Below are 11,009 nucleotides of genomic sequence, written 5' to 3'. Positions count from 1 at the left end.
GGGCTACTTTGGCCCATTATCTTTTCACTTTAGAGGGGCATGATGAAGTTGGGAGTGCTTTTAGCCAAAAGGAGCTGGTTCCTAATTGGCAGTTTTGAGACAAAATAAACCCTAAACCAAACAAGTAACACAAAAAAACCCCTTGAATTGTTGTCCTTTTTTAAGTTCTTTACACTTACCACTAATTCGAATTGTAACCTCAGAACTCACCTCTTGCCTGCAGCCTTAACTTTTCCACTCTCTGCATTCTCCAAGAAGTTGTCCAAGCTCTGATTTATCCCTTTGTAAGTATGAAAGAATGCAGTTATTTATTGTTCAACTGCTGCTTTATGACAGAAAGCTCTTGTTCTCACACTCCTCACTGTCTGTGTACTGGAAAGCTCCAGCTTGGAGCAGAGGTGGAAATCATGGTTAAAAAATGTGAAACCAGTTGCTGCTGATAAAACCCTACAGACTAAAATACAGTTTTTATTATTTTATTAGAAATGTGAAAGTAGATTTGGTACTTTTGGACACTATCTTAGGCTCAACAACCTCATGATACTCTTCTCCGTCTTCCTGAGATAGGTACTTGCTTCTCAAAGCCTGTTTTCCGATTAAAAAGTTTATATAGCTTAAAAACCTTATAACTTAAACCCAAAAGCGAAGATCAAGGAGTGGAAATTAGAGAGAAAAGACAAAAGGTTTCCAATAACACACACTAAAGATTTTAAATAAATATTTTAATTCTATTATTGGCATTTACAGGTAGAAAGCATACAGTATGTTACAATTTTATCAAAATGTGAAAAATATGGATGTTACATAAGTAACAAATGTAAAAAAAGTATTTTTCTTACCTTCCCTGAAAGTAAGAAAACTATTCAGCATAGGAAAATATTGATATAAAAACACAGCTTAGGTAAAAAAAAAAAAAAATTGAAGTTTTTACACAGTACAATAGGTTCATCAGATCTGCATGAAGACGTAAGAACTTTGTGAGGTTCTATTTTACCTACAACTTTAGGGAACTGGGGGCAACTGGTAAGCTACATTAATGAATCTACAAGTAGTTTTCCCTCATATCCGCTCCAAAATGCTAGAGTGCAGTAATTTTCTATACAATAAATAATTCTTCAAAGTTTCCATCATAGAAAATCATAGAATGCAGAAAATGCCACTCCAAGGTCACAGAGGCTAGGCAGTGCTTTAATAATAACTATGATAATACTTATTATAGTGCTTTATAATGTTGAAGCACTTCAGATGAGTTAACTAATTAGCCCTCACAACACCCTGTGAGGCAGGGAACTAAGTGTTTTTCCTACCTTTCCACGGTACAGATGGGGAAATGGAATCAGGGGAGAAGCACAGGCTGCTTCAGCAGCACAGCCAAGCTGAGAGGCCAAGAGATGTGGGAATGGAGAGGTTTGTCCCTTGCTGCTGTAAGCCAGGGGGCTGGGCTGGGCTGACAAATGACCATCAGGAATCACTGAGGGGGCGGTGGGGGGGGGGCAGGAAGGGACCAGGATTAAGTAAGCATCCCCAAAAACATTTCATAGAGATTCAGAAGCTCTCACACAACTTTGTTCAAAAATAACAAACCAACCAACCAACAAAAAAAAAAAAAAAAAAAAGAAAAAAAGAGAAAGGAACCTGAAACAAACAAATAAACAAACTGAAAAGAAAAAAAAAAATCCTAAAGTGCTGACTGGCTTGAGCTGCTTCTAGCACCTCTTGTATGGAATAAGACTTACAGCAAGCACTGTTGCCAGCAATTATTCAAGCTGATTTCATCCATAAAGTCACATGTGAGCAACTGCAGGATATGGTAACTACATTTTCTGAGACACCTCACTACTGTAATTCCTTCATTCACCATCTTACTTCCATGCGCTTCTTAAGGAAAATGAAATCCTCAGTACTCTTGCATCGTAAAACATGTTAGTAGCTGGAGACAATATGCACATCCTTCACAACTGGAACAAAAAATTAGTTCATTTTCAGAACAAAGCATTATTAATTTAAGAATCACGAACCAAACAATGGTAAATAGGAAACCCTTTCCAAAGGCTGCATGCCGAATATCTGGTTTGCAAATACAATGCATGCAGGAGAAATAAATTCATCCAAGCATAATTAAATTAAAAATGTCTTAAGTCTCTTTCAGCAGCATAATGGTTATTATTTTTAAAGTCTCCTCCAACCAGACTGGCCTGGGGTTCAGATGCTGACCTTGGCTTTTCTACAACCATATAATGGTTTGAGCAGGCCCTGCGGCTTTGCACTGTGGCAATACCAGGAGACAAAGCCTATACATACTGTTCTGCCTCCCCTTCCTTGGGAACAGGCTTCGCTGTACCACCTTTGCTGTCTTCACTCACTGCTGCTGCTGCTGTTTTTTCAGGAAGCGATGCCAAATCTTTGAAAACATCCACATAATGCCCAAAGCCCGGGCCCCAGTTCAAGAGGTTGTCCCAGTTGAAGCTTCCCGCTTGCTGCCCCAGCTTCCCGGGCAGGGAGCTCTCCCCGGCGCCGGCTGCCTGTGCCCCCACGGGCCCGCCCTCGCCGCGGCGCCCCGGGTACCGCCGGGGCTTCAGCCTGGAGCCGTAGTTGTCCTCGTCGTCCGCGTCGGACTCGTTGACCTGGGATAACTTGGGCATCCTGGAGGTGTACGCCACGGGCTTATCCCGGTCGTACTCCATCTCGGAGCAGGTGAAGGACTCGTGCGAGTCGCTGTCGGAGGAGGACTCGGGAGCGGGAATGCCGTCGGCCGGGTTCCTCGTCCGGGACAGAGGCCTCCGGCAGTCCTCCTCCGAAGAGGAGCGGCCGTGGTCTGCGCTGCAGATGCTGGGGTTCCTGGGGCGAGGGGTGTTCAGTCTCTCCACCTCTTCGATGGACAGCCCCACCGGAGGAGACGTCTCCAGCGGGATCTGCCCTATGGGCTGCTTCAGGCGGCTTCCCGGGCGGGAGCTGTGGCTCGCCATGGTCTGTGGGCTCTTGCTTCTCCTCCCCAGCCGAGTGGCGTAGTTGAAGATGCCGGGCTGGCAGACATCGCCGTGCATCTCCAGCGGGCTCCCTTCCCTGATGGCGAGGTGCAGCTCCCTGGCCGGGCTGTGCCTGTAGAACGTCGAGGATTTGGAGAAGGGTGCGGGGCTGTGCCGAGACAGGGGGTTGGGAGTGGGGCACGCCGAGTGGCTTAGGGACGTTGTCCTCAAGCCCTGCCCGTAGGCGGGCTGGTAGGTCAGGCTGCTGGCGCCCAGGGGCATGGGGGACTGCCGCGCGAAGCCCAGCGGGCTGTGCCTCTGGATGGAGAACTTGGGAGTGTGGCTCCGGAACTGCTTGTAGTGCTGGATGATGTCGGCGTCGGAGGGGGCGATGCTGCTGGCGTTGTCGATGTCGTAGTGCTCGATCTCGGGCTCGGGGGAGGCCAGAGGGGCGCTGGGGATCGTCTCCGTGGTGTGTGGGATGTCCGTCTCGTCGTAGATGAGGTAAGGGTTTTCCCTTTCGATGATATCAGGTTTCGGGTTCCCCTCGGGCTGCTTCCTGACAGTCATGTCATCACCATAGGGCGGGATGTTGTCAGGGTCATCAAACGCCACATTCTCGCTGCCTTTTTTCTTCTTCTGCTTTGTTTTCTTCTCCTCCTTCGGCCCCTTTGCCTTCTTCCCCCGGCACTGGTTGCAGAGGATGAGGCTGAGCACCAGCAGCGCCAGCAGCGTGGCGCAGCTGCCCACGATGGCCGGCACGGCCCAGAGCGGCAGGGACAGCTCGGTGGGGTGCGGCGACGGCAGGCACACGTGGCCCCCGCCGATGCCCGCCCGACACTCGTGGCCAGGGGCACACAGGACGCCCAGGCAGGCCACCACGGTCTCGCACGTCCGTCCCGCGTACGCCTCGGGGGCAGCTGCAGGTGAAGCCGGCGTGGGGCCCGGGCTCGCAGCTGCCCCCCGTTGTGGCAGGGGCTGGAGGCACAGGCGCCCGCAGGCACGCACTGGTAGGCGAACCAGAGGTTGATGCACATCAGCTCGCCCCAGCAGGGGCTGCTGGCGCACACGTTGGGGCCGCGGCAGCCGATCTTCACCGAGGGGTCTGTCTTGGACAGCGTGGCGAGGCTGTGCTTGCCGGCGAAGGGAAGGCTCTCGCCGCCGTACTTGATGTAGGAAATGCAGCCGTCGAAGCCTAGGAGAAAGAGGGACAGTCATGTTGGGGGCTGAAGGCTGAGTATGCACTGTCAACAGCACAGTACAGGCTCCGCTGTTCAGTATATAGGCCAAGAGTTCACATGGTTGCTATAGGGAAACATCTATTCTAACAGTACTTAATGTCTTTAAATTGAATTTGAATAAATATGCCTTCTAACGACTTCATTCAATATACTGAAATGCTTTTGTATCCACATCTTCCCATATTTCTAAAACTTCTTATCATTTCCGCAGAGAAACCTGTGGGCAGCTGGCTTGGCTGTGCTAGCACCAAACATTATTTGAGTTTGCCTATCATGCTACTGCTAAGTCTTCTCTTGTCTTACCATCTCCTAAATTCACGACAATGCTTTTATATCCCTGAATCTTGAGTGGCCTTTTCCCAAACTTCCCATATCTCGGTTCCAGTTCTACCCTACAACAAGTTTTAGTGCTGTGAGAGCCCAGGGAGATGGAATTATCCCCAGGCTCTGTGCAGTGGTTGAGTGAGGTCACAGGAAAATCCAGTCTTTTACCAGCCTAATAATTCTCTGTGTTCCCCAGACTAAATCCTTTCCGGAAGGGTTTTGAGGTAGTGCAACCTTACAGTGATCCTTGCTTGGAGCTGTGGCAAAATGGTACAAGAGATGGATACCACTCTGTCATGAAATAGCAAATCCACTCGAGTTGTACGAGATGGTATTAAAGGTTTATAATCCTCAGAGCTGAAGATTTAGGTTCAGGTGGGAGTCCAGGCAAAAGTGATGATCACCTTGCTGCATGTGTGGTGGTTCCTTGCAGTAGTGATGTGATAAACAGCAAGGGGGAATTTGTCACATCTACCTGGATTTGGAAACTTTATTGGACACACCAACTTCACAGCCCTGTCACCTTCGTGTGTTGTCTGCCTTTAACAGCACTGCAGATATTTTTGACTCTTGAGTTCATGAAGAGTTTTATACCAGCGCCTTGTAAATCCTTGGTATGTCCTACACAATGTAACCCAATATTAAAATAAAATAAAACAAAATCATATGAATAAGAGCTTTTGGACTGTGTGTGCTTAATGGAAGCCAGACATTTCTAATTTGTCTGCCACAGCATTGGGCAGTGGTGAGAGGTTAGTGTCCTCAATTTTCCTTGTTCCAGTTTTCCTACAAGCCTCTGCTTTTTCCATGTACACGCTGCTCATAAAACATACGTGTAAAAAGGATAAAGGTCAGCACAGCATCCACATGATTTCGTACCACATTTCATACATATTCACAATACACTAGTGTAAAGTGTGAACTTGCTCCACTCAAAAATACTTTGTCTGGTCACAATTCATGAAGCAAGGAAGATTTTTCAGTATAAAATATGTGAAAAATACATCTGTATTGTCTGGAGTATCTCACATTTTGCAGCTAAAAATCACTTCCATCTTTACTTAGCACTTGGGAAATTGTATCAAATATGTGTTATCTACTTCTTTTGCCAGGGTTTGAGACAGTAACTTTAACTCTTAAGGGAGACTGATTTACTTCTTAGCAGCTAGACATCAGTCAGAGGGTGATTCCTTACTGTTCTTGGTTTCTGTTGCTCAGAAATAAATCCTGTTCTTCATTTGACAGCAGGATAAAGCAGGAGGAAGTTGGAGTTGCATAAAATATTTTAATCATATTAATAACAGGCTAAATCCTTCAGTACTTACCAAATCCCTGTAAGGTTTTTGTTTAGCATTTTTGCCCAAATGAAAGATTTGCTTTGATTTTCCACATTCTGACTCAGGTAAAGAATAGATCCTTTCTTCTCCATTAGGGGAACAAAAATATAACAACTGATGTACAGACAAGCAACCTCCCTGTCTCAAAGAAGCCCTGCAGATGGAGTGCCTGCTTTTGGAAACAACAAGCCTGCAGTGTGTACTAAAGGAACAAGGTCTGTAATCCTTGCTCATTCAATTTGCAAAGGATGGATATATACTAATTACTGATAAACAGTTTGGGCAACCTTAAAGCAAACAGACACTCTGTTCAAATCTGCTTATGTGCACTCTATTAAAAAAAAAAAAATTAAAATTACCTGCAACTGTGCTCTTGAAGGGTTGGCTGGATGGAATTCCTCCTAGAGAAATGGTGAGGACATTCAGCCCCCCGAAGTCTTGTGTGGCATGGAGAATGTCCCGGCTGTGAGTCCTGTCCACCGACAGGACGGTGGCAGAGCCGTTCTTCTCCAGGAGGACCGAGTGCCACTGGCCATCTGCAGCATACACCTCAGGGATGTTCCTTTCCACTTTCCCAGCAACTCCAGCATCGGATATGTAGTGCACCTTCCCACCTTTTATCTGGTCAGAAGAACACAGGATGTGTAATTTTAAGATGGTGTCCCGTAACAACTCCTACACAACATAGCCAGTGTGATGCCTACTCAGTACAGCTACAGTAACATGTAGCTCTGGTGTAACAGAAAGCTAGGGTGGGTATATTTTTCCCCAAATAATTGCTTTGTACTAAAAAGGCATTAATTATTTAGTACTAAAAATTTGGCCAGAATTAAATACATCACATTGTAGAAACTTCTGCAGAAAAACTGCATCTTAGAGAGCTGCCACCCACTCATTCCCTGGCTAATCCTATTGAGAAGCCAGCTATAGGGCATGCACATGACAACACATTTTAATCAGAGAAAGAATAATTCTTCCTCCTTCTTCAATGCAAGTGTGGAAAATGCTTTGCAGAGTGAACAGATGTTGTCCTTGCCCAAGAAAATTGCATCCAGTTTTTATTACAACACAGTAGGAATGCATAAGGCATGGCAGGGCTTGAGCAAGAGTCCCATTTCATATCTGCTTTTTCTGTTAATTGGTATTTTGCAGAAAACCAGTTGTATTTCGGAAAACTTTCTGAAGAGTTGCAAAGTGCATGATTTTGTAAGAATTTTCAACTAGTGCTTTCTTGAGCAAACTGCTTTAAAACTTGTGAACTGCTAGGGGAAAAAAGGAAGAATATTTTGGCTTTTTCTCTTAAGAATGATGCCTCACAATTCTACTGAATCATGAGATGCGGGATTTCAAACCTCTTATTACGATCCCAAATGAGATTAGTACAAATTCTGCATTTAAGATGTAGGAGCTTAAAAAGAATCCCCAACATCCAACCTTGCTGGTTTCTCAAATCCTGCATGAATTTGGGTATGTCAGCTGACCTCCTGAGGGTGTACAGACTTGTGTAAGCTCACGTAGGATGGCTCTGAAACTTGCTGCAAGTTTCCTTCTGTGCTCTGCACGTTTGGTCACACCTATTAAACAGAACAAGTGCTCTCCGTCCCGTGTTCCCCACCGCGGCTCGGGCAGTCCGAGATCCGTACCACGAGCGTGCGGGACGTGCACAGGCAGAGTCCAGGAAAGGTCAAAGCCCCAGGTTTGCTGAAAGCTCTCAAAGCCTTGCATCCTTTGTTCCAGGAAAAATAAGGTTCACCTGGGAAGAACTGCGAGGTGACACACCGGCTACAAGAATGCTGCTCTCGTTTCCAGAAACTGTTAAATGTTCTGGATTTGCTTCTCCGGTGATGCAAGCTGAGGACTTTGTTCAGACACTCCAGCTTTAATAAGGCTGTAAGACCATGCTCGTGTCTTGGCAGCAGCCTGAATGAATGCATCTAGCACGTATTCCATTTGGATGGAGGATACAATGGTTAATATGTGCATCCACTTCATTTCTGAAGGCAGTAATTTGGACTCTTTGAAAGTGTATTGTTCGATAAAGCTGCCCTCGGAGACAAGATGCTTTTGTTACTGATAAAACACAAAGTGGCATGTGTCTAAACTATCACACAGCCCAAGGAAAATCCCACATTTACAAATGCAGCCACACAGACTATTAAAACATATTAAACACCATTTCCCATAACCACTTATAAAAAGGTTGACTGAGACAAATATATACATATATTTATGTCTACAACCTGTAAGTGGTTTGTTATGTCTTACTCTGTCTTTAATGCCCCATAAAAAATACTGCCTTGTATTTTGGTCTTTATGTAAACAGAAAGGAAAACACCATGCCAGACAATACCCTCCAAGCTTAAGGGAAGACTGAGCATGGAATTGAAATTTTTAATTCCACCTTAAAAAAGAACTGTAGAATTATTTACCTGTCAGCAACTTTACCTGTCAGATACTTTTCCATACTGATTTATGATTCTTTAACCCTATTTCTCTGTTTCTTTAAAACTGCACGTGACTAATGCTAACAGACTCAATAAATAACATACTAGGGGAATTTGGAAAAGAAAATTTCCAGAGACAAGACTGGTCCATGACTGCTTCAACCAGGAAAAGATAAGGAATATTCTTCTTGGTGCCTTGAAGCAGAACATGTTTCTAAATTTGAAACAAAGGCTGATGCTGACAGTATTGAGTAACACGAATTTCTGGGTTTTATTTAAATGGCTGAGCAACTGACAAGTAGAATATAATGAAAAGAGTGAACCACTAAAGCAAACATATTCCTAACTACAGGGCTGATTCAACTTTACTAATATTCCGAGTCTCATTTACTGAACAAATTGGTTTCCATTTGTCTTAGAACTGAGCACTAGCCTTTACAGATTTATAGCTCATCAAATGGGATGTCATTTAAAATGGTTATGTTCTGATTAATTCCTACAACTTGATATATGCATAGGACCATGGAATGGTTTGGGCTCCAAGGGGCCTTAAAGATCATCCAGTTCCAGCCCCTCTGCCATGGGCAGGGACACCTTCCACTGGATCAGGTTGTTTAATGCCCCATCCAACCTGGCCTTGAGAACTTCCAGGGTTGGGGTATCCCCAGCTTCTCTGGGCAACCTGTGCCAGGGCCTCACCACCCTCACACAGAGATCTGTTAGCTCATGTAGGTAACATGTAATCCACATCCTCCACCCGTACAATTCAGAGATCTTAGAGCTCCATTTATGCTAATTTAATCTGATTGTAGACGACATTTCCAGACAGAGCAAGACAAGACAGGCAATTTCACCTTTAACCTGCCGTATTTATCCCATTTCTTCTAACTGAATTACTTGCAATATGCACTTGTAGGAAAATAAGCTGTGACGAAGAGCCTTCGTGAAAAGGAATCATTCACCTTCTTCCTTGTTGTGGATTTTGGAGGAAGCATTTTCCATCTGAATTTGACCATTATTTAATGTAACCTGAAATATTTTCTATCTTTCATGGATTAAGGATGCCTTTATATCATAAAGCCCCCTCTTGGGTTCTTTGGGGGAAGTTTAGATCCATCATTTAGTGACTCAACTGCTCACAGTCTGAGTGGGTCTGAGATTCTCTAGTTTTACCCCAATCCCAGCTACACCAAAACCAATTAGCTACAAGAGGAAAAAATGTGAAGGCATGAAAGTAGACACAGGACTCATAGCTTTTCCCTAGCACAGTTTAATATTAAAAACACATGGCAGGTTTTCTCTGAATGCTAATACTTTGGATAACAAGCATATCAAAAGACCCAAAAATCAAGTTATAAAATTGTCTGTTTTAGAGACTGACAAGAATTGTTACGACAGGTCCCTAAAGCCCAACTTCTGCACTGGCAGCAGATGGAGATGACAAGAAGAACTTTGCTGGGTTGGCTTCACTGGCATCTCGGGCCACCACTGAGGGAAATACTCATCATGATATATACTCTGGGAATGAGGAGCAGTGCAGAGGCTATACTGTACTAGCTACAGTTAAATTACTACAGTTTTACTAACTAGCATCACCTGGGAACTGCTTGGCAACAACCGGCATGCTGATGTTACCTCTCCTTCCTCAAACTTCTGCATCTGGTACTAGGCAAACCTCTGCTCTCTGCCCTTGCACAGCTGGGGCTGGGACTTGACACCCTCTGCTTGCTTGTATAACTTCACCAATATTAACAATAACATGAGTGTTTGCATAAACACAGCACCAGTGCTTCTAGCCAGGAAAGGCAATTAGTTCTCTCTCTTTTTTTTTTTTTCAATAATGCTTGGAGAGATCACCTAGCAAATTCTGCTAGGGGGAAGAAAAAAGTTTTTTCTCTCCAGAAGTCAAAATAATGAGATCTTATCTGCTAATATGAGCGAGGCAGAAACTTCCTATGAAATGATGTGGTAAAAACATATGCCAGGGAAGTAGTGCAGACTTGCTTCTTAAATGCAGCCGGTGTGTCAGGAAAGCTTTGTAACTCTTGACTAGGCAGGTGGAGAATATCCATGGGGCTGAAGCTTAGAAAGTGTGAATTTCTGTATGAATTTCTCTAAAAGTCAGGGAAGAAAAACTTGGAAAGCCTTGCAGCAGTCAAGGAAACTTGGAGCTTACACCAATCCAATAAAGGGGCTTGCCAACATCACTGCTGTACTCATTTAGAGTTATGAGTAAATGGACTGAGTCATCGCCAGGAACCGAACCGTCGCTTTCTCTTGAGAAAGGTAACTCCTGCAGCAATAAGCTCTTTGAGGAAAGAAGAAACAACAAAAAACCCCAAAGCAGTGTGGCATTTGAATCATTAATTCAGCTATGTATGCCAAAATAATTTGATATTGACACTAGTCTGTGAGTAAGCTCATGAATTCAAGTTATCCCTCACTTCCTAGTTTGATAAGCTTGAGCCATGTTGGTAGGAATTAATGAAAACCTTTTGGCAATCATTTGCTAGCTTAAGGAGCGTCTGGGTTCAAGGCTCAAAAAATCAGAGATAAAAGGCCAATAACAAAATGATTTGTTCTGTAAAGTGTAATGATGATAATAACCATGGCAATGAGCACCGTTCTCACCGCCTTAAAGCAGTCACTATTTGGAGTCTAGACAAAACTGATTAGATACAAAACCATCAAGATCTT

General features: G+C 44.3%; 1 protein-coding gene across 1 annotated transcript in view; it reads right to left on the bottom strand.

The window, feature by feature from the left end:
- Positions 1–701: 701 nt before the first annotated feature.
- FAT4 (FAT atypical cadherin 4) overlaps positions 702–11,009 on the bottom strand; it is a 124,123-nt gene continuing 113,815 nt past the window's right edge. Inside the window, 4 exon segments of the mRNA XM_039550876.1 lie at positions 702–3,881; positions 3,883–3,930; positions 3,932–4,161; positions 6,228–6,489. Of these exon segments, the coding sequence (XP_039406810.1) occupies positions 2,292–3,881; positions 3,883–3,930; positions 3,932–4,161; positions 6,228–6,489 (2,130 nt within the window). The 3' untranslated portion in view covers positions 702–2,291.

This window comes from Corvus cornix, chromosome 4, assembly GCF_000738735.6.
Source record: "Corvus cornix cornix isolate S_Up_H32 chromosome 4, ASM73873v5, whole genome shotgun sequence".
NCBI lineage: Eukaryota > Metazoa > Chordata > Aves > Passeriformes > Corvidae > Corvus > Corvus cornix.
The sequence above is the reverse complement of the archived record's forward strand: the minus strand, read 5'-3'. Positions and strand labels throughout refer to the sequence as shown.